Below are 21,563 nucleotides of genomic sequence, written 5' to 3' on the forward strand. Positions count from 1 at the left end.
CTGCTGACAAGAATTATATGCTGGCATTTTGAATACGGCAAAATAAATGACTACACCGCGATGGAGTGGTTGCAGTTTGTCTGCCGTCGTAAACTAGAGATTAAGGGAATGATTTCCAACTGTAGTAGATGTCACGTGACTTGCTGGGAGTAACAAAATTCGCGCTACTCTGATCTAGCGGAGATGGAAAAATCACAAGGAGAGCAAAGGCGAGCGACATGCCTCTTTCTATAACGCGATATAATACGAAAACGCAGCATCCTAATGAACGAATTACTTTTATTAACGCGTTACCTGGATCTCCTCCAGAAAATCAGATACTTTTAAACCATATTGCAGCTATCGTGTTTCCCATTATGAAGAAGCATTCTCTAAGTATCACCAGCCTGGAAGAGAATCGTTACAACAATCAGTACTGGGGAATTAATTACAATGCTGGGGAGAGCGTTCGCCTGGTTTTGAGAGGACCGAATAAGCAACTATTGGGATTTCGACAGGTAAGTTTCTGCGTCATGAGGTAGGTTACGATTCAATTCGGAAACTAAATCTGGGAATAAACAGGTTCTGAATGTCATGATCCATGAATTAGCACATAACAAACAAATGAATCACTCGAAAGCTTTTTGGGCTGTGCGCAATGGTTTCATGAAAGAGATCCAGGAGTTGCTAGCTCGGGGATATACCGGCGAAGGTTTCTATTCGCATGGTCGTGAACTAGGGACCTCGCATATCGTACAGTCGATCGCTCTATCAGCCGAGGATATGCCTGATGATCTTTGTGGAGGATCGATCGTCCGTACCAGGCGAAGCAGGGTCGTCAGACGACGACGGGCCAGAAAGCGGAAGTTTGAAGGAGAAGGTATCAATGTCGGCGGTGACTTAGAGATGCGTAAGCGGCTTGAAGGAGGCAAAGTCAACAAGAGTGCACCGCGGGTTGCCAACAGTGATCGTGGGAGAGAGCTGCGTTTGAAAGCAGCGGCATTGCGCGCTCAAAAGTTATCCGAGGAAAGACAACAAGCTGAAGATGAATACGAGGAGACGCTTGAAGAATATTACGAAGAGGAGAAATATCGCGATACCGAAGATGAAAAGAAATGGCTACATGATGAATTGGAAGGAATGTTTGATGACAAAAAGAATATCGATATCATAGGTTCGGACAATAATGATGCGATTCCGATCAAAAGTGACGACGCAGAGCCTCCGAGTCCGCCACTAATACCTAAGAAGGAGAAGAAAGACGGGATAGAAGTGATAGAAATAGACTAGCAGGTCTTTTGGTTGAGTACAATGTATTATTAGTATAATTTATTTTTGGACGAATTGGCAGTGTTCGTTTCGCCTTGAATTTAAGTAGATATTCGATTACTGAGAGAATCAGATACTGTTCACGTGATAAACCTTAAGGGTGACGATTGTGGGCAAACTCCCAAGCGCTTACTTCACAAAATTTTTACAGTTCCCAACCAGCTTCTCCATCAACAGTATATTAGAGAGTCAGTGGCAGCGACGAAATAATTTCGGACAGTTCACAATCATAGTAATGGTCTCATCATTACGCGACTCACCGTCGCTGCCTATTGTGAACCAATCAATAGGGCCAGCGATGGCAATGAAGGGGTCATCACAGTCACACGAGTCGCTCAAGCGAAAGCGCTTCCAGTCTCTCTCTATGTCTCCTTCGTCATCTGATTCCGGTGAAGATATCAATGGATATCAAAGTAATCAGCATGTTAACAAAAGACGCACGTTGACGAGACCTAAAGATGTTGCGTCAAATCCTAATAACAGTCACTCGGACACGCGATCCCTGGACGAGGATGAGGCAATGGCTCAACGAATGCATTACGCATTTGTCAATAACATTTTTAACGAACTTCGAAAGGTATATTTAAATCTTTTATATTTTTGTTTTCTTTTTGAAAATCTTAGACTTTGTTTCGCCACCAGAGTTCTAACGACTTAATCACAGGGAAACACCGGTCCCATCAACTCACTCGCATCTGACTTCGCGATCGCGCTTTTCACCCCCTCAAGTCTATCCATAAACCAAATGTGTCAAATTATTACAGCTTTAATATCTCAAATGGACAATCTCTCTTCGAACCACTGCGTTGGTCTTATTCGCGAAATCATCAATCTACAGGGTATTGACACTGATGTCGCAAATGTACCTGTGGCGCAACGGAAGTCATTCAAAGCTCTTGTTGCGGTTCATGGTCGTTTTATAGCAATTCTGGTTTCGACTATGCCAAAATGGTACTCTGAAGTTGTCACTCGCGTGGTCGGAGAATTCAGCAATGCATCCGTGAGTGCGACAGAGAGATGGCATTCTTTGCTTCAGATACTGACAAATTTGGTACCAACGTCTGCCTCGGTCTTGCAATCAGCAATTGTCAAAATGTTTCCATTTAAATACGATGATTCTTCTTTGCTACTTTGCTATGTGGCAAATATTCTCAAAGTCACCGAGTACGTGCCCGAGTTACAAGGTGCCATTTGGGCCGTCATTGTCGAACGAGCCGTTGAGCTTGATGTAGATATGGAAAACAAGCTCGGCGAGCTAGAAGACGACGAAGAGGAAGATGATGATGACGATGATGACGTTGACGATGATGATGATATCGGCGGTAGCGACATAAAAAAGCCATTGACTTTTGAATTACCTGCTCAGTTGAAACAGGCGACTGAAGACGAATATACAGAAGATGATATTGTTCTTTCAAATCAGATTGCGACTCCGGACGTCGATCTTGATCCCACTAATGTCAAAGCTATGTCTGCAAAGCTAGATGCATTGATTTCGTTCCTCATTGTTGAACTAAACAGCTACTTTGATAATCCACAGACAGAGCCTTCTGACGCTCTTAGCCTCTATTCGACTCTGCTGTCTCATTTCACAACTTATCTGTTACCGACTCATCGTACACATGCAATTCAATATCTTTATTTTTCAATCACTCAATGTGCCGGGCAGTGTACTGAAGCGTACCTGGCTTTATTGCTTGAAATGGCTTTGGATCCTAGCAAGCCCGTTCCCCGTCGTCAAATGGCAATGCAATACCTTGCGTCCTATGTTGCACGCAGTCGTTCGGTAACTCGATCGCAACTATATTTCGTGGTTTCCATTCTATCGTCGTGGATTGCTCGCTATATCGACGAGCGCGAGTATGAAGTTCCTAATTTATCTGACAGCAGTTCAGATAAGGCCACGAGAGCATCAGTTGATATTGCTCGGTTTGCAATGTTCTATTCCGTCGTCCAAGGATTTTTTTATATTTTTTGTTTCAGATATACTGAGCTTCGCTCAGACGAATACAATCCTGAGGAAGATACCACCATCTCCCAAGAAAGTGGGGCAGGAGATTGGGTTAAGGGAATTCCTCAGTTATTGCAACGAATCGTAAATACTCGGTTTAATCCATTGAAATGGTGCAACAAAGATGTTGTCTCCACCTTTGCAAAGGTAGCACAGCGTGAAGGAGCCGCTTACTGTTTCTCTATCATCGAGCGAAACAAGCGTAGCGGACGTAATGCTTCGTCTTCTTCTAAGGAAGAGAAAGTGGAGGTTGTCATCTCTGCTAATGATCAAGCCTCGGGCAATGCGGAGTTCGAAGGCGCGAATAAGAAAACAGAAATGAAACAACTTGAAGGATATTTCCCATTCGATCCTCTTATGTTGAAAAAAACTCGACGACTGATTAAGAGCGATTATATTACTTGGAGTGAAGTAGCTGTTGACGACATCTCATCTGAAGAAGAAGATGAAGAAGATGAAGAACAAGATGATGATGACGAAGACGATGGCGACGAAGATGATGAAGCTGAACAAAAAATTAGTGATGAGGAGCTAGACAACGAGAGTGAAGAAGAAAAATAGGAGTAAAATGAATACGAGGGTTGCATGTTATACTACAAGAAAGCTCTATGGCAACTGTATATAACGTCCTGGAAGTTTGTTACAAGTTCATGGTATGGTGTTTTTTGTTTTTACTTTGTCTTTTAATGCATTCCTTTTTTATACTGGGTGCAGCCGTAAGGGCCTGCAAGCATATAGTAAGTTCTATACAAAATTTGTAATATTGAACATCTGATCCTATTGTATAAAATATGTAGACAAGACTTTTTCAGTTTTATAGACAATAAATGAACAAGAAAGTGAATAATTGAAAAGAAAAATGAACTACATTACATAATAAAACAAGGAATTCCAAAACGATCACAAACTAATAAAACAAAACCAGTATTGAGCTGAAAAATGTTGGTAAGACGTAAATAGTATACATATGGCTAAATTACGCCTGCATATTTAGCCAGCTCCATTTCTCTCTGTTCTTCCTCACCAGGCTCTGAGGTATTATTCTTAAACCACTCTTCTCTGAAGTTCTTTACTCGAATCTCATATGCCGCTAATGCTTCCCTGTACTCTTTCATTCTTCGATCGTTCTCTAATCTGTTTCGATTCGTTTCTTCAATAATCGGCTTCCTCTCTTCATCTGCTAAGTTCCGCCATCTGAGACTCAATAATGACCGAATATCTGCCATTGTAGCCTTGGCAAGCGGATCACCAGTCGCCGCACGTCGCTGATTATCCGCCTCAATACGCATTTTCTCCCATTGACCTTTTTGGAAAATGATAAACGGATTCAAGTGCATCTTCTCAGGCTTGAGAGGTTCTTCGCGACCAAGAGCAAGCACAAGCGCTTTTTTACACTCGGCATTATGATTGGCTGTGCGTAAATCGCGTAATTGCCGCGACCGAGAAAGGTGCTGCATGCCTTCTTGCCGCGACAATTGGCGCAAAGGTGGGAATTGCTGCGATTTATTGACGAAATCAGTACCAGACGCGCCTGCGAACCTGTAATTTGCGTCAGGTGTGCCGGACGGAACTGCTGACATTGCGCCAGTATTTCCGGGTTTGGCACGCGGACGACTTGGTCCCGCTTTGCGCTTGTGCATAGAAGTCGCTTCACCACCATCAGCCATTTGCTCGACGAGAAGCATCTCTTCTAGAGATATGCGTGGCAAAACCACAGGCAATGGCACCGGCGGAGGCACATCACCCACGTAAGCGCTTTTTGGTGGTGGCGGGAAAGTTACAGTCTCGGTTTGTAGCGGCATGTTTGGTTTCGGCTTAGGCTTGACGAGTGGACTAGCGAGCGTGATGCCGCCTACAATACTGCGAAACACTTCCTCTGCAGCGCGAAGGCCGGAAAGATATGCTCCGTGTACTGTGGCGGGGTGCGTGCGAGATGTAGCCTCTCCGGCAAAAAACAAATTATCATCACACACCGGCTCGGCAAGATTATCGTAATCCTTGCCCGTCGCATTGGGGCCGACAAAGGAGTAAGATCCATAACTAAATGGGTCCATATGCCAGTGAGTGATAATTATCTCCGTGGGATGCGGAATATTAGTTGAAGGATATATGCGCGCTAACACATGAGTAGCGTCACGAATGAGCACCTCATCAGGCTGGATGGATGTCTCGTAGGCCGCTGAGCCCGCCATCAATGCAACTAGTCATATTAGTTAGTTCTTTTCCTCTTCCGTTTTCTGACTCGAATAGAACAGAACATACCTAAACATGGTTTTCCAACCACTTTATAGCAATTCCAAAACATATAGAAACGACCTCTTGACGCAACATAACTATTTTGATTCAAGGGATCGCCAGAGGATCGGTCTCTAGCCACACCAATCAAATCACTTTCCATATCCCAGAAGCAATGATCATACACTAACACAACTTTATTCAACACGCCAAACCCAAGATTCTGAATGCTCTTTTTCTTGGGCAAAGGCAACTCTGGTTGGAAGTTTACTGACCCAGCTTTTAGTACACCAAGTGGTACTGTACAGATTACCCGATCTGCCGAAATACGCTCGCCACTAGCCAGAGAAACGGTAAATCGTTTATGACTCTCGTCTTTAGTCTTGTCATACGATACATCTGTAACTGTACTCCTGAACCGTACATCAAGTTTCTGAGGAAACAAGTAAAGTGCACGCGGAACCTGCATATATCCACCATCTTTGACCATAGTATGCTTTCCAGAAAACTCATTCCCATCATCTTGATCCCACGATCCAAGTGACAAATTATGCACAGCTGTTGCATTAGCGTATTCCATATTTGCATAATGCCAATTCAGCAATCGCAAATCTTGATCTGTTAAGTCGGCTAAATTGCGCACAATCTCAAGTTGTCCGTCAAGTGTGGCACCTAACGTCGGAGACCCATCCTTCGGAAGAGGAGCTGTGGTCGATGCATTACTCGAAAGTCCCCTCTTCGACACAACGAACCCCAAATCCGCAAGCTTGCTCTCTAGAGGGGCCTTGGTAGTACGAGAGCCATATGACTTACCAAACATCAATTTGTTTGCAGATCCGTCATCTCCATGCTTGCCAATAGCCACGATACCTGAAGAAGCGGTAGAAGAGACTCCAGTAGATACCGTGGGCGTGTTAGATGTTGACGATGAATCAGAGGCCACATGCTCAAGCGGCGGTAACTCAGCAGTGTTAGCTTCCATCCGGGCTATAGTACGACCGCCATCACCTATCGGATCCTTTCCAGCTAAGATTAAAGGAACATCTCCTTCGACTGTATGCTGTGGCGTAGGCTTCGCACTGTAAATAGAGACACGATCAAGTATATCGTTAAATAAACCCTCCGCTCTTCTATCAAGTGAAGTCGACACTGGTCCTCCTGTCACCTCATCATATAGCTCTCCCGCATCCTTGAGCTCGTGACACTCGATCCCAAGTTGCTTGCGGATGATTACACTCATCGGGTTCCCATTGTTGAATCCAGTAACAATCTGTCCTCCCAAATCGACCTTGCAAGTCTTTTTATCAGATGCATCACGTTGAAGAGGCGCGCTGTATACACGTCCACCAATTCGCTGACGTCCTTCTAAAATCACAATTTCAGGCGCATCTTCATATCCGGTAAGGAAATCATCGTATTGTTTGAATAACCCATCAAGCTGCCTAGCACAACCCAGTCCTGACATTCCAGCGCCTAGAATCACGATTCGCAATCGCTTTCTCCGCACCTCTGGAATAGGTAACTGATAAGGGAAGTTATTGCGACAGCGAGGAATGTCAATGACGCCAAAGTTGATGTAGCCAAAACGAACTAGAATCTCATACGCTGCTTCAGCTAGACCAAAAAATCGAGGATCACGAGCACACCCGGCTGCCTCATTTCGAGTAACAGATACATGATGATTCATACGCCAAAGCAAAAGGATCCCGTTACGGATATTGAGATATGTAGTTACATGAAGATGATTAACCCCATTCCTCAAAACTTTATATTCAAGGGGATGTAAAGCAAAAGGAGGTAATCTCGAAGCAATAGCGGCTGCAATGCCTTCTCGTGCAAACTCCTCGGAGGATTTTTTATTAGAAATTGACGACTTTGCATAGTACTCCAGACGATTATACGGTACTGAGGTTACAAGTTCCGGCAGGACTCCCAGAGAGGCGATATACTCACTACGAGTCATAGGGGGATCGACATAGTCACTTTCAGCTAGCATTGTCTTGAGAATCTCATCCCTGTCTTTGCCATCCAGATGAGGTAATTTCAACGGAAATTTGGAGTCTGCGAATTCGTTAGCTTTAATTAGGTTAGAGTAAGAAGTCAAACAAACCTTTATCATCAGGCATTACGATAGAGCTTTGTTCTGACTTTATATAGGAGCTCGTGTCTGCAAGAGTGCTTGCTGTATTCGCAGAATGCACGGAAGCAGGTGCCAGTGGAGGAGGCAACTCTTTTGGAATCATGACCTTCGGAGAACTATCATTACCACTACTCTTCTTTACAAGCGATGATTTTGAAGAACGCCTCGGCGCCGCAGCCGGCTTTTCTGTAGATAGGTTGGAAACTTCCGATACACCAGTACCAGGCAGCCCGGGATTCATGGACATTAGAGGTGAATTATGAGCCGACAACAGCTGCTGTTGCTGTTGCTGCTGTTGCTGCTGTGTCTGTTGGGATCTCGACACCTGAAATGGAGGTTGGCGCGCAGAGTAGAATTCCGACGTACCACTTTTTACCCGCTTCCTGGGTGGCTCAGACATCAGATTAGAAGGCACTGAGGTCGAAAACGCATTGGACTGTTGCGGCTGCTGAGATTGCACATGCTGTAGCTGCATTGCTTGGTTCTGGACAGGACTAGGGGCAATACTAGAGGCCTGAGGCTGCATATAATGCGACGTCTCTCTTTGCATTTTTAAAGGCTTTGATTTAGGGGCCGAAACCGGTGCTGGAGGAATACCGGACTGAGACGCAGTGTTGATAGGTAAAGAAGACTGATGGGTAAGCGTTGGAGTTTGGTGTGGAGTTGACAATGGAGTAGTATGAGCTGATCGTGACTGCTGTCGAAGCGATTGCGGATAGGAGGCTATAGGTGAATTGTTGATAGGCGTCGAAGCTCCAGATATGTTACCTACACTTCCTCTATGAGGAGCCGCCTGCTGCTGAGAAGGAACCGGTATTTGATTAGAACTGAACTGATCTTGAGGAAAGTATTGGGACTGAGGTTGTTGTTGTGGATGTTGACCAGATGGGGGAGCGTAGTACTGCTGCTGAGGCTGCATGCGACCAGTCTCATTTGAAAATTGCATATCCTGTGAAGGTTGTTGTGAAAGCTGCTGCTGCGGTTGAGAAGTAGAAGCAAAAGAGTGAGGCTCGAACATTTCAAACTGATTATTTGAATGCGAAAACGCCATATCACTGCTCTGATAGCCAAAACTCGAATCTTCGTTGTGTTGCCGCTGCTGCTGCAAATGAGGTTGCGCATGCTGCGATGCAGCTTGAGGTAAAGACTGCTGAGGTTGGTGAGCATGCGACTGATCAGGCGCATTCGGGTCCCAGTCCAAACCAGGCCCACTTTGAGAATCGAGAAACTGCGCCCAGAGGTTATGATCTGTAGATATGTCATCGTTCTCAGTAGGATTCTGATGTCGAGTATTGATACCCAATGTTGACGAGGCCAGATTTTCTAAATCACAATCAAAGGCAGCTTGATCGTCGGGGATAGGCTCTCTCTGCTGCTGTTGCTGTGGCGGCTGTGGTGCTATGTTTGGATATTGTTGTTGGCTGAATCCAGAATCTTGATACATGCCCTCATGCCCGTAGTAACCGGTATAACCATACTCGCTATTGCTATGTACATCCTGCGATATCGGAGGTGGGTACGCTTGCTGTTGCGGTAGCGGGGCTGCATCACCGGGTTGTGAGTGCCCATTCGGCGGATAAAGACCGATATAGTCTGGTTGCTGATTTCCTGCCATTTCTCAGCAAGCAGCTTTTGCAGACGAAAGTGCCGGCAAATTTCTGAATAGCATGATCAATATTGTTAGCACTAAACAAGACCGAAAGTAGCACGAGTCGCGTCTAAACTGGCGGAAGAAACACACAGACTATACAAAACAGGTTCTGTTCCTCCGGAAAAAGAGAACTCTATGCTAAAAGCTTATCCATATCTGATTTCTAAGTCGTAAATAGTAAAGCAAATATGGATCTTGCCTCCTCGCCGTGTATAGATCTCTCTCGTATCGCGACCTGCTGAAATCTGAATCAAAGACTGACCCTGACCCTCGATTTGCCGCAGCGGGTGCCATCAAACGCCCTAATTTTGATGTTTATGGAATAGGGTTATGATATCAGTTTGACAGAAGAGCTGGCTTTCTCGTTGCTTTCACGTCACCACCACCACCACCTCCTCCACCTCCTCATCCTCCTCCTCCTTCACATCGCCACTATCGACACCTACCGTTAGCATGCGTATTCCCTCCTTGGTTGCAGTTTCCTCATTTGTTGTAGCTGCCTCTGCTCAGCTTTTAGGTAGTCTCCGTACTGGAGTCTACCTTCCCGATGCAAACCCAGACGCTCTCAGACCTTTTTACAAGCCCTCGCCTCTCGAAGCCAAGGCAGAGCTAGTCCGTGCAGAACGTGTATACGACGACCAGCGGCAGATGCAGCGCCAGCAGCAACGCGTTCTTTACGGAGAAAACCCTGAAGAAGACGTTCATGCAGAAGGTCATGGTGTTCAATTGCTCATGACCGATGCCATGGGAGTTAACCGCGACATCAGCATCTTTGCCGGTCTCACGCGACAAGTCGAGAATCTCATGTACCGTCTTCAGGATCCTTCGCTCGATACTCTTGTGCTTGCACCTACGAATACTGTCATGCAAAACTTACCTCGCAAGCCGTGGGAGGACGCGCCGGAGGCCGAGCCAATGTCGCCCAACGCCGGACCTCACGGTGAAGAGCGACGAGCGCTGCAAAATATCGAACGTTTTGTTCTCAGTCATGTGGTCTTTGGTTATGGATTTCATCAGCCGAAGCAGAAATCCAAGTGCGGAACTGGCGCTAGTGATTTATGGTACGAGAAGTCTGGTGCCAACGTTGTCGTCCACAGCGACAGTAAGGTCGCAAACGTAGTGAAGATGGAGAGAGTGGGTAATGGCCAGGTTTGGAGTGTCGACAGTGCTCTCTATTAAATATTATTGGATTATGAAAGGGTGACAAAAAAAATTGTTGTAGGGCTTAGGTTGTTTTTATTTGGTTGAATCATGGGACTTGATTCTTTATTGCTAGGCTGGGATGGTTAGGAAACAGGTGTTTTTTTTAGTTCTGCTGTCGATTATCGATATAACTGGTGATTGTAAATAAATTACTCCCAACATAACTTGAACTCCAGATGAGATATTTACAGACAGGCAGAGAGACTGAAATATTGAATAATATTCAGATAGCGTTCAAAGGTCATCTTCATCCCCCAATCTTATAGCCCCTTCGCTGCTCTTTCTGCCAGCAATAAAGCAAACTATTGCCCCACCCGCCAATGCACTAGCAGCATAAAATTGTAGTCCGCCGAAACCGCCGCCTTCTGTTCTTCCGACAATACCGCCGGCAATAGGAAGCGAAACAAGTGACCCGAATGCCATAACAAAGCTCATTGCACCAACACGAGATCCAATATCTTTTGCCGGCGAGATACGCGCCACGACAGAGGGATATAAGGCTAGAACGCCGCCGCTTGCAGCACCGTAAACCGCCGCAGTAAACACCACCGCGTTCTCACTTCTGCTTGCGAACCACAATGGGAAGCAGGTGAGCGATGCACATGCAGCAACGCCAGTCGAAGTGCTGAATTGCCATTTTCTAGAATGAGACCGGATGTCAGCTACTGCGCCCGCGGCTACTCTTCCGAAAAGTGATCCAGCGCTCATGGCCGTCACGACATGCAACGCGCGGTCGAGAGGGACACCGATGTGCAGAGCATGAGAAGCCATGTACGCATATGGCACAAAAATTCCAAGGTACGTTAGTGACATTGAGAGAGTAAAGAGAGCAAATACAGGTTCGTTCAAGAATGGTTTCACGAAATTATTTCGGAAATCGAAAGATCGGCGGCCGTCGCTTACAACTTGCATTCGTATCGTTGATGACGGAATAGTCACGCACGCGACACAAAACTGTATCATTGCCAAAGCAAAGACGGCCCGTTGGTAGGATTTTTGAGTGGAGAGTTGGTCGAAAACATATGACATTACAACCCCACCGATCGACGATCCGGTGGTGGCAATACCAAATGCAACGCCTCGTTTTTTCACAAACCAGCTTGACATACTTGCTGTAGTACTATAAAATAGCATAGCAGCTCCTAAAGGTACGATAAAGCTTTGGACAATCATAAACTCGATCCAATGCGTACAAAAAGCGGAAAGAAGAATGCCAAAAGGGAGCATGAAGGTTCCGGTGATGGCAAGTATGCGAGGACCGTACATGTCACAGACGCGACCACACAGCAGTCCGGATGCAGAACATACAAAGGACTGAGCAGATCCAATCCATGAGATATCCGCTGGAGAGAGATCAGCAAGTTGATGTGTGTGATAATATGCCAGAAAAACGCCGACGATATTGAGATATCCAAAGGCGCAAAATTGCCCAGCAAAGCCGCCGACAACAGATAGCCATGCTAAAAATTGGAATATCAGTAATACACCAATGAGCATCCTAGCTTATCCAAGAAAACATACGTCGTAAACCAACATCTGGCAAGGTTTCTATATCTATGAACTCGGCTTCTGCCACATCGACCTCGTCGTTCATAACCAGAAGCTTGCCATTCTTGACTATGTCGGCAAAGCGAGCGTAAGAGCCTGGCTCTGACGCCGGAAGAATAACATCATCTTCATCGTTAGACGCCCAAACGGGCATAACTCTGTTGGGTTTTATAGGAAACGCGAGGGTGAGACGGGTGTAGATGCAACAACAAAGGATGCTACCGTCGCCCTTGGTCCAGCAGCCGCGCGCCACGGTCTGTGCGGCAGACCTTATCGATTAAGACTGATAGCGGGTGCCACTGAAGATAGTCAGAGTAAGGCAATATCGTTCAAACTAATATTGCCAGAACCAATAATATTTTTCATGCTGTTGGGTTTGGACCAGCTGCGGGTCGACAGGGAGATATGAAAAGTAGAGAAGTAGGCTGCTGAATTCGGCCAGGCTGACAGAATTGCGGAGGTAAAAATACTGAATGCTAAAATGTTTACGAATACACAAAACATAGAGATACTTGGAATAGATTCTTAATTTAAATTTTTGAATAAAAATAGTACAACTATTCAAATAAGGGCCTCTGTTTGCATTCGGGACAGACAATCGGATAAGGATCTCACTGAGAGACCACGATACGAGACTGGACAGAGTAGGTCTCTCAGCAACCACGGTCTGAATCGCAGTAGAATGAGGTAACCAGGCCAATTTCACCCCCCTGACATTTTTATCAAAAATTACAGTTATAGAAGTAGCTTTCTGTTTTTGCCGAAGTTCGGCAACATTTGCGATGAACACATCCTGCGAATGCTACAATCATATCACCAGATCGACGTGCGAACTTTATTCTCACTGCCTGCGAGAAAGGCTCGAGATATGTCAATCGCCAATAACAATTCGACTTCTGATAATTTCATTTGCTAGGTCGAAGAGTGACCGAAGTGCAACTGGGTGTGCATCCCCGCAAACGCCGCCAAACGATTTCCAAACTCTGCGAAGCTTTCGACACCGAGACAGCATTGGCCTCTCTTTTAGATCAGCCACCTCCAAGCAGTAACCATGCGACTAAGCACACAGAAACAGATACTGGTATTAAGGAGCGCTACTATTTTCTGGCCACTGTAGGTTTGTTTCCTCTCTGTTTTATCGCTCACGTAAGCGAGTTCTGCTTTGGTAGGCTTCATCTTGACAGCGAAGACATATTACGACCATTTCGTGAGAGATCAAACTAGGTCGTAGTCTATTGATGTCGGCTGGAGCCTATATTAAAGCCTCCTATTGCCATGGATGATAAGCCATTGGCAGCTGATGGGGCGCTGCAAAAACCGGTCGAGCTCAACGCCTTCCGGAGCAAGACCTATCTAGTTGGCGCCTCGCTGAGGGTATCCTTACTATTTCGAGATATTTGACTTTCTATGATAAGATTAAGGCTGATATCAGAAGGAGATTTAGATTTATCCTTTCTTTTATGCACTGACCATTTTCGATTTTGGGTAAAGTTCACAGAGGTATTAAAATGTCATTAGACAATACAAGGACGATTTTCCGCTCCTCAGTGCCGACAATATTCAACTACTCGAACTGCTCATTGGTACTTTATTTTACTTCGTCATTACTGCAGCGTGCTTGGATGCTTCTATTTTTTAGATGATTCGTATCCCAATCCCCCAATGACCGAAAACCACCTAGGGATAGTAAATTATACATATCTGACTGTGTTGCCTCGAATTTACATTACTACACCCTCCGCGGAATGACTGTCAAGTTCAATGAATAAGTACTTATGTTCAAATGATATGAGAGTTATGCATTCTATTATGTGTCATTTCTGTTAATATATTTATATTTATACACACTCGGAAAATAAAATAAATGCTTCTTTTGCTTCGATAAAAACGACTTGACTATATCTGCATCTGAATTGAATGCAGGATGATAAACTCTATGTTACATCACGGCAATAGAGTACTTCAATGATAATCTGTCGACTTGATAGTATAAACTACATTTCAATTACAATATAGTACCTACACCTCACAGTAATGTTTAAAAAATCTCGAAGAAGTAAAAGCCAAATTGAGCGCCAAGGGGCTCAGTAAACGCCTCTCGTGCCTATTTCCCGCTTACGCAAATTAGCCGGATTAATCTGCTATAGGCGAATTACTGACTCACCACAAGTCCTAATTAAGATTAATCGTTGCCTCATCCCAAAGAGGAGTATGAATCCCAGAAGCAGTATTCTATCGAAAGGTCAAAGTCACCGTGCGCTGTTGCAAAGTCTCGGTGGCGCCGGCGACGGCGCCGCCACCCGGTGGAAGACGGATGCGGCTAAGAGACAACGAGTTGACAGTATGTTTTAATGCCTATCATGCTTTGATATTCATTGTCGCCTCAAAAGTAGTGAGCAGATGCAAAGGCAAGGCTCTATGAAATTCAATATATCATAAAATATAGATAGCACAATTCGCTTGATAGCAGCGATTTGAGGTTTGGAGATATAAAGTTTCCGTGATAAGATCGGCTTTTTCTCCTTCAGCCGCGTCTCATCTTCGGCAATAAGTCGCATTTCATTCACAGTTAGATCTTGATATTCTTGGTATCAACAATAGATTGCACATTTCCCTCTGACATCGACATTGTAGCTATGCAAGCTAGTCTTTTTGATTGGGTAAAAAAATACAGACCCGCTTACCTTATCTTTAGTTCAAGTTAAGGTATCGGGTGATTTTCGGAGAAGGCGTAGCAGTATAAGCTAATTCGCCTTATCAGTACTGACTCTCAGATACCAAAAAAAGTATCGGGCAACCATCAGCTCATGCTTCTACTTGTAAAGAAAAAAGAGAGAATACTTTGAGCACAGATCCTCTGTTCAAGCTGCCAAATTGGTGCATACTTTTTTGAATTGTTATCGTGTTAACAAATGTTGGTTATCGTAACGGGCGGCAGGTCTGTGTGCCTAGCATCTATCGTGTAGTGGAATTACGTCTATATAAAGTATCCTCCCCGCCACCTGTCAAACAGACCCTTTTCGGTACTTTATTATACACTCCACCTACAATTTCCATAATTTCCACAATGAATGACATTGAGGAGACAAAGACTATTGCTGGCGACGCTGCCGCAGCGGTCCCTGAGAAGGGAATCACAGTCGATAATGCCGACATGGCTTACAAGTTCTTGCACGAGGCTCGTGATGATAACGTAGATCTTGAGTCTGTAAATGAGAAGCGTCTTCGCTGGAAGATTGATTTGCATTTAATGCCTATTCTCATGTTTATCTATTTTTTGCAGTACCTTGACAAGACCCTGCTTAATTATGCTGCCGTCATGGGAATCAGAGAGAACCTTACTGATTCGCAATACTCAAATCTGGGAACTATTTTCTACGTCGGATACATCGCCTCCGAGCCCATTACTACTTACCTCATGCAGCGCTTCCCTCTTGGAAAGTACCTTGGAATCAACGTCACTCTCTGGGGTGTCGTTGTCGCCTGCCATGCTGCCTGCCACACCTATGCGCCTCTTATGGTCATTCGTGTCTTACTCGGTGTCTTTGAGGCCTGTGTTGCCCCTTCTCTGGTCTTGATCACTGGTATGTGGTGGAAGAAGCCTGAGCAGCAGCGCAGAACTGGTCTCTGGTATATGCAGATTGGTGTTGCTCAGATCATCGGCGCTGCTATTTCCTATGGATTCCAGCACGTCAACTCTACCAGACTTGAAAACTGGCAAATTCTTTTCTTGTTTATGGTGCGCGCCTTTGTTGCTGCAATGTTTTATAATTTGTTGAGTCAGTTACTAATTGATTTTGTTCATCAGGGCCTTTTGACTGTTGTCGTTGGTATCGCTACTACCTTTCTTCTCCCTGACAATCCTATGGGTGCACGCTTCCTCACTCGCGGCGAGAAGGTTCTTGCTATCGAGCACGTCCGTCAGAACAAGACCGGTGTCGAAAACAAGAAATTTAAATGGGACCAGGTCCGCGAGCTTTTATTCAATGACCGCTATACCTGGCCTGTTTTCTTCATAACTCTCTTGGCTATGATTGATAATGGTGCCGTGTCGAACTTTTCGTCAATTATCATCAAGACTTTCGGATTCTCTAATGAGCGCACGACGATTATCCAGATGCCTTCTGGTGCTGTTTCAATCATCGCTACCATCTTTGCCACGTACGCTGCATCATGGTCTGATGAGCGCGCTCTGTTTATGGGAATTATCACTATCCCTTCCGTGCTTGGAGCCGGTCTTCTACTCGGTCTTGACCAGAAGCTCAAAGTTGGCCGCCTATTTGGCGTTTACCTTCTCAACTCGTGTCCCGCCATGCTTCCTGTTGTTTATGCATGGTCTGGTGCCAACACTGCAGGCTACACCAAGCGCGCGATGCGTAATGCCATTATTCTCATTGCGTTCTGTATCGGTAATATTATCGGTCCTCAGATGTTTAAGATACACGATGCTCCAGGGTATTCTCCTGCCAACATTGCGCTTATCGTCACTATGTCAGCCGTAGTTGTGATGAGCGTTGCTTTGAGACAGCTTGTGGTGTGGGATAATAAGAAGAGAGAGGCTGAGGTTGTGCCGGAGCATCTGGATATGATTGAAGATCGTGAATTTATGGATTTGACTGACGTTCAGAACCGTGAATTTAGATATGCAAAGTAATCTGCTAGACGCTTTTACTGTAATTATATTGTTATGTGAATAGTTTTTGTATAATCCCTAATATCTAATGTCTTCTCTAATTTCAACAAATAAACACCTAAGAAATATAAGAGATTAACGCGAGAAAAATCGTTATTTCACCGGAAATAAGCCGCGCGAGCTCAGGCGATGCAGTCTCCTGATCCGTTTTTATTGCATTGCTATTATTATTTTGATCTTCTTATAAATACCGCTTTTCCACTTGCTCTACTAGAATTTATTAGATATGCCTGCACTCTCACAATGCCGTCTACTCTTACAGAGAATCTTTACCCGCAGACTGGGACGATCCTAGAGGGTCCCGGATCTCTACCGATTACAATCTCAGTTAAAATTCCCGACAATGTGTATTCTAAAATGCAATTCGCTATGCATGCAGTACATATAACCTTCGAAAAAGGTTTCAATAATATTCTTGTCCTTCTTGAAAATCCTCCTGTACATGATTTATACAATTTCTTAGGATATGCGAGGAGTTGGGCTACTTCGCTATTATTCCATCATGAATCTGAAGATGAGGTGATGTTTCCTTTCTTGATGACAAAGTTGGATTTCAAGTCAGAAGTCGAACAGCACAAAGTCATACATTCTACATGTACGAAGTTTGCCGATCGAACACTTGCTATGCAGAATGATACGTCGTTGTTTGACGCCGCAGAATTGTCGCAAATCTTACTTGAAAACAAAGATTTGATTTTCCAGCACCTATCAGAAGAGGTACAAGACCTTGCACCGGAGAATTTAAAAGCCTTTACAGAGCAGGAGCTCACTGATATGACACTCCGACTAAACAAGTATTCGAAAACTAAAGCGGATCCATTTACCACCTTTGTGTATATGCGATGCCATACGCCGCCAGAATACAAAGGTTTTCCACCTTTACCGTGGTTCGTTCGATCATTTTTAGTGCCGTGGGTATTCGCCTCAAAGCACAAAGGATACTGGAAATATGCTCCTTATTCATTATCATAATATCTTCAAATAACAGAAAATACGACTTATTCTCTTTTAGACAAATGAATTTACAAGTCCTCGGAAAACACATCATGCTGTTCGTACCCCATTTTTGCAACAAATATCTTGCAGCTATCAAGTAATCTCTTTTTGACATTCGTTTTGACCACTTTGTCAGACCATCCGCCATGCATCATTTCAAACTTAAATGGTTTCACGGCTTTCCAAATGTTGTATACAGCGTCAGGAGAAAGTGGTATCTGCAACTGTTAGTTAACATGATTAAAGCGTAGGTATAAAGAAAATAAAAATACCATATTAGGATAACTCCACATAAAAGTGAATGTGATCGTTCCCGGTAATCGCGTTCGCTCGCCGAGTCCACTCAGAACAATTCCAATAGAATCAGCAACTAGCAGATATTTTTCTTTCCAAGCACATACAGCACTGCCAGGAAAATGACCATCAACCCTTATAATCGACAGCTTGTCGTTTCCATCGACATTCACCACATCCTCAGTGTAAAATATCTGATCCCCGGGACTGGGGCGCATAACCCACTCCTTGTCAAGCGATGAGAGGAAGACTTTACATCCAAACGCACGAGCCCATTCTACATGCGACGAGTAGAAATGTGGATGCGAAATATATATCGCTGAGATACCGCCAAGCTGGTTAATCCTCTTCACGGTATCGTCGTCAATATATGAAATGCAATCCCAAAGTACATTAGTCTTCCCACCATCACGAACCATCAATATAGCTCGCTGCCCGATCGCAATTTGCGGGACTGTATACACAGAATATAAATTATCGTCATTTGAATACAGATCCTTTTCAATCACGTTATGGTACTTTTCGTCAGATGTCTGAAGTTCCTCTAGAGTCGTCCATGATTGTCCTGATGGAGGAACCCATTGTCGCGGATCATCGCACACAGGACACGTCTTTGGTGGAGATGTCGTGCCAAATTGGGCTCCACATGTGTTGCAGATTGGCAAATCCAGAGAAAATTTCACCATATCTTGTTATCTCTCGTCACAAAATGTAGACGAAACGCGAACTCAGATTTGTTGCGAAGACTGTAGAGTCTGTGCTCTTATCTGGTGCGCGAAAGCGTATGACGTCACATATTCTATATGTGCAGCTTAGCACTTGACCTAAGATGGCTTAACGGTTTGAAACAGTTCAGTTTACATTGCATATATGATTAATTTCTTTTATCTGATTGAAAGCTGTGTATCGAGGTTTTGGTTTCGATGATGGATTTTTGAGACTGCTAATGCGATTGCAATAACGAGTCGCAGTATTAACTAGCCGCAGCTTCATCCAGTATCTGATATACCTTCAATTCTGAATAGTGAAATAATATATTGAATAAGAAAAAAAGTAAACTGCTGCACAGAACTCATGTGGTAGTGATAGAATCTAATTGTCTGATAAAATTCAGAACCAAATCATTACTTTCAGAATATTTCACGAAACCGATTGCCCAAACGCATCTTTACTAATCAAGACTCACGGTTGCTAAGAATAGCAGAGTCGATTATCAATCCTGCGTGCCGAAATCTCATCAAATAAACAGGCATTCCAGACCGCTTTAAACAGCATTATTAGCCTCAAGCAGTCAGATTAGACAAGTCAGATTAGACACTGACGAGTAGCTATGAGCAGCGCTCAATATGGAAATTAAGTCTCTAGAACTCATCCGAATCTCATACTCAGCAGATTCTAAGTTCTATACCAGATATTCGACTCTTAACCAGCGCGAATGCTAAATCTGTCAACTCTAAATTTAACAATTAGAACCACGACTGCGCCAGCTAAAATCGAAACACCGGAAAAGATCTTCATTCCGGGATAGTTTCCATCAGGTCCGACAATTGCACCAGCAATTGGCAAAGAAGCCAAGGCTGACAATGCAATCGCACCATTACACGCGCCAACTCTCGTGCCTATTTCCGAGACGGGAGAAATATGTGCAATTGCGGCGGAGAACAATGCGAGAATTCCACCGCTGGCAAATCCGTAGACAGTTGAAACGATGATGGTGCGAGTTTCATCGGTTGCTAGGTACCATCCGGGAACTAACGTAAGACCACCCATGAGAACATATCCAAAGTACACGAGAAACTTGCTGAATCTGTCAAACAGATAACCAGCGAGAATGCGACCAAAAAGGGATCCGACGTTGAAATATGAAATGATGTATGATGCGTGTGCGGTCGACATGCCATAGTTAATTGCCGTGACAGAAAAGTATGCATTGGGAACAAAGACCCCGAGATAAATCAGAAACATGACAAGTGTAAACAGCGCAAAGGTGAGGTCCTTGAATGGACGAATGTAGAATCTAACAAATCTATAAGGTTGCGGTCCAGTAGGACGAATACGGCTAGAAGTAACGCATGCCGATACCGAGCCCATAAAAAACAGAATACTAGCCAACACACAAGTGCCAGCTTTGAAAGATCCATAGGAATAAAACATATGCTGTAACAAGAATGGAATACCAATTCCGCCAGCTCCAGCACCAGAGGCAGCAATTCCAAAAGCCAAACCTCGATACAACGAGAACCATGACGTTATAGCAGATGTAGTACCATAAAATAGGCCAGCGGCTCCAATAGCGCATGAGAAGCCTTGCGCAAGAACAAACTGATAATACTCCGTAGAAAACGCAGTACCGAGCAATCCGATGGTCAAGAAGAATACTCCGGGAATGGTAACATAGCGTGGTCCGTACATATCGACAATGCGGCCGCAGAAAAGACCCGAGAAGGAAAACATACCAGACTGGATTGACCCAATCCAAGAAATTGTGGAGGTTGACAGATTCTTGAGTTGATTATGTTGGTAGTAAGCAATGAAAATTCCAATCATGCTCATCATTCCAAAAGAGCAGAACTGCGCGCAGAAGCCTCCCAGAACAGATAGCCAGGCTAGATACCATATTAGCTAGCTATTCAAACACAAACAGCAAAGTGATCATACGACGGAATCCAACGTCAGGAAGCGGAGCCACAGGAGAATCAGGGCGCTCGACAGTAAAAGTCTCATAAGTGGTCGAGATAGTATCGAGTTCCTGCCCTTCCTCAGATTTGAAATCGTTTCCATCAAAGCTGCTGAATGGTGCAAGTGTAGCTTCAGACTGATACGAAAGATGAGGCGATTGCGGCATGGAGTTATGACGCGAAAGCGTTGATGGAGTTGTACTTCCAGGCCAAACATCAGCATGAGCCATCATTGAAGTATTAACAAAAGAAGACGACAATAGACGTCGATCAATTGGGGGATGTGGCTCTAAAGAACGGAGGAAGGCTTCAACATATAAGCACTAAAAGTCAGCTCATGGCCGCAGGAATGCGCAGACAGCAGATTTGCTGATCAGAGGCCACTATCCCGCCGGCGCCGGCCTTGAGACCGCGAGGAGTGATCTTCGCCTAGCGATGACCACAGCTGAAGATATGACGATGATCGATAACGCAGAACACAGCATTCTTCAGAGTTTTGATACTGATATTAACATCTAGTGACTAATCTTCTAAATACATACTAAATGCAATCTTCTTATAACCCTTTCAATCATTATTGTCATAGTAAATCTTGTGATTACATTCTCATACAGTAAAAATCAAATTTCTGGATTAGATGACGTCGCCAAGCGCCGCTTGAGAACCTGCGGCGCTCCTGTCCTCCGGCGGTGCTCGTTCTCTCTCTTTGCTCTGCTTATATATTTACTCACAGTCATTCTCTTTATTCATAATTGCGGTTTAATCAATTCATGTAAGAATTTCATTTCTATCCGCGCAAATCCACC

The 21,563-nt window shown here is 44.4% G+C and overlaps 9 protein-coding genes across 9 annotated transcripts; 5 read left to right on the forward strand and 4 right to left on the reverse strand.

Moving 5' to 3' along the window:
* The first annotated feature begins 198 nt into the window (after positions 1 to 198).
* V2V93DRAFT_373311 (WLM domain-containing protein) lies at positions 199 to 1,371 on the forward strand. The gene is made up of 2 exons (XM_066910946.1): positions 199 to 497; positions 562 to 1,371. Exons 1-2 carry the CDS (start codon positions 219 to 221, stop codon positions 1,267 to 1,269), a joined length of 987 nt encoding a protein of 328 aa, XP_066764510.1. The 5' UTR covers positions 199 to 218; the 3' UTR covers positions 1,270 to 1,371.
* A 457-nt stretch (positions 1,372 to 1,828) lies between these two features.
* On the forward strand, positions 1,829 to 3,880 carry V2V93DRAFT_392154 (RNA polymerase I-specific transcription initiation factor RRN3; the record flags this gene model as incomplete). The annotated part of the gene is made up of 2 exons (XM_066912465.1): positions 1,829 to 1,885; positions 1,973 to 3,880. The coding sequence occupies 2 exons, from the start codon at positions 1,829 to 1,831 to the stop codon at positions 3,878 to 3,880; spliced, it is 1,965 nt and encodes a 654-aa protein (XP_066764511.1).
* A 197-nt stretch (positions 3,881 to 4,077) lies between these two features.
* On the reverse strand, positions 4,078 to 9,580 carry V2V93DRAFT_387721 (flavin-containing amine oxidoreductase-domain containing protein). Its single transcript, XM_066912306.1, has 3 exons — positions 7,665 to 9,580; positions 5,582 to 7,615; positions 4,078 to 5,519 (listed from the first exon to the last, which is right to left on the reverse strand). The coding sequence occupies exons 1-3, from the start codon at positions 9,307 to 9,309 to the stop codon at positions 4,291 to 4,293; spliced, it is 4,908 nt and encodes a 1,635-aa protein (XP_066764512.1). The 5' UTR covers positions 9,310 to 9,580; the 3' UTR covers positions 4,078 to 4,290.
* Positions 9,581 to 9,583: 3 nt separating this feature from the next.
* On the forward strand, positions 9,584 to 10,757 carry V2V93DRAFT_373315 (uncharacterized protein). Its single transcript, XM_066910947.1, has one exon. The coding sequence runs from the start codon at positions 9,799 to 9,801 to the stop codon at positions 10,522 to 10,524; it is 726 nt and encodes a 241-aa protein (XP_066764513.1). The 5' UTR covers positions 9,584 to 9,798; the 3' UTR covers positions 10,525 to 10,757.
* On the reverse strand, positions 10,598 to 12,491 carry V2V93DRAFT_373317 (major facilitator superfamily domain-containing protein). Its single transcript, XM_066910948.1, has one exon. It carries the CDS (start codon positions 12,043 to 12,045, stop codon positions 10,783 to 10,785), a length of 1,263 nt encoding a protein of 420 aa, XP_066764514.1. The 5' UTR covers positions 12,046 to 12,491; the 3' UTR covers positions 10,598 to 10,782.
* Positions 12,492 to 15,349: 2,858 nt separating this feature from the next.
* On the forward strand, positions 15,350 to 16,762 carry V2V93DRAFT_373323 (major facilitator superfamily domain-containing protein). The gene has a single exon (XM_066910949.1). It carries the CDS (start codon positions 15,359 to 15,361, stop codon positions 16,748 to 16,750), a length of 1,392 nt encoding a protein of 463 aa, XP_066764515.1. The 5' UTR covers positions 15,350 to 15,358; the 3' UTR covers positions 16,751 to 16,762.
* A 193-nt stretch (positions 16,763 to 16,955) lies between these two features.
* V2V93DRAFT_373325 (uncharacterized protein) lies at positions 16,956 to 17,919 on the forward strand. Its single transcript, XM_066910950.1, has one exon. It carries the CDS (start codon positions 17,033 to 17,035, stop codon positions 17,759 to 17,761), a length of 729 nt encoding a protein of 242 aa, XP_066764516.1. The 5' UTR covers positions 16,956 to 17,032; the 3' UTR covers positions 17,762 to 17,919.
* V2V93DRAFT_56232 (beta-lactamase-like protein) lies at positions 17,787 to 19,133 on the reverse strand. The gene is made up of 2 exons (XM_066912731.1): positions 18,058 to 19,133; positions 17,787 to 18,003 (listed from the first exon to the last, which is right to left on the reverse strand). The coding sequence occupies exons 1-2, from the start codon at positions 18,763 to 18,765 to the stop codon at positions 17,812 to 17,814; spliced, it is 900 nt and encodes a 299-aa protein (XP_066764517.1). The 5' UTR covers positions 18,766 to 19,133; the 3' UTR covers positions 17,787 to 17,811.
* On the reverse strand, positions 19,033 to 21,367 carry V2V93DRAFT_56245 (major facilitator superfamily domain-containing protein). Its single transcript, XM_066912732.1, has 2 exons — positions 20,738 to 21,367; positions 19,033 to 20,685 (listed from the first exon to the last, which is right to left on the reverse strand). The coding sequence occupies exons 1-2, from the start codon at positions 20,988 to 20,990 to the stop codon at positions 19,502 to 19,504; spliced, it is 1,437 nt and encodes a 478-aa protein (XP_066764518.1). The 5' UTR covers positions 20,991 to 21,367; the 3' UTR covers positions 19,033 to 19,501.
* Between the last annotated feature and the right edge of the window lie 196 nt (positions 21,368 to 21,563).

The sequence above is a fragment of the Kockiozyma suomiensis genome, assembly GCF_038497685.1.
Source record: "Kockiozyma suomiensis strain NRRL Y-17356 unplaced genomic scaffold V2V93scaffold_11, whole genome shotgun sequence".
NCBI classification, from domain to species: domain Eukaryota; kingdom Fungi; phylum Ascomycota; class Lipomycetes; order Lipomycetales; family Lipomycetaceae; genus Kockiozyma; species Kockiozyma suomiensis.

Coding starts and splice junctions, on each gene's coding strand:
- V2V93DRAFT_56232 (XM_066912731.1), bottom strand. CDS start 18,765: ATGGTGAAATTTTCTCTGGATTTGCCAATCTGCAACACATGTGGAGCC. Junction 18,004..18,057: donor TGTGGAGTTATCCTAATATG/GTATTTTTATTT, acceptor TAACAGTTGCAG/ATACCACTTTCTCCTGACGC.
- V2V93DRAFT_373315 (XM_066910947.1), top strand. CDS start 9,799: ATGCGTATTCCCTCCTTGGTTGCAGTTTCCTCATTTGTTGTAGCTGCC.
- V2V93DRAFT_373323 (XM_066910949.1), top strand. CDS start 15,359: ATGTTTATCTATTTTTTGCAGTACCTTGACAAGACCCTGCTTAATTAT.
- V2V93DRAFT_387721 (XM_066912306.1), bottom strand. CDS start 9,309: ATGGCAGGAAATCAGCAACCAGACTATATCGGTCTTTATCCGCCGAAT. Junction 7,616..7,664: donor CGTAATGCCTGATGATAAAG/GTTTGTTTGACT, acceptor ACGAATTCGCAG/ACTCCAAATTTCCGTTGAAA. Junction 5,520..5,581: donor GGTTGGAAAACCATGTTTAG/GTATGTTCTGTT, acceptor TAATATGACTAG/TTGCATTGATGGCGGGCTCA.
- V2V93DRAFT_373317 (XM_066910948.1), bottom strand. CDS start 12,045: ATGCTCATTGGTGTATTACTGATATTCCAATTTTTAGCATGGCTATCT.
- V2V93DRAFT_373325 (XM_066910950.1), top strand. CDS start 17,033: ATGCCGTCTACTCTTACAGAGAATCTTTACCCGCAGACTGGGACGATC.
- V2V93DRAFT_373311 (XM_066910946.1), top strand. CDS start 219: ATGCCTCTTTCTATAACGCGATATAATACGAAAACGCAGCATCCTAAT. Junction 498..561: donor AACTATTGGGATTTCGACAG/GTAAGTTTCTGC, acceptor GGGAATAAACAG/GTTCTGAATGTCATGATCCA.
- V2V93DRAFT_56245 (XM_066912732.1), bottom strand. CDS start 20,990: ATGATGGCTCATGCTGATGTTTGGCCTGGAAGTACAACTCCATCAACG. Junction 20,686..20,737: donor TCCTGACGTTGGATTCCGTC/GTATGATCACTT, acceptor TATGGTATCTAG/CCTGGCTATCTGTTCTGGGA.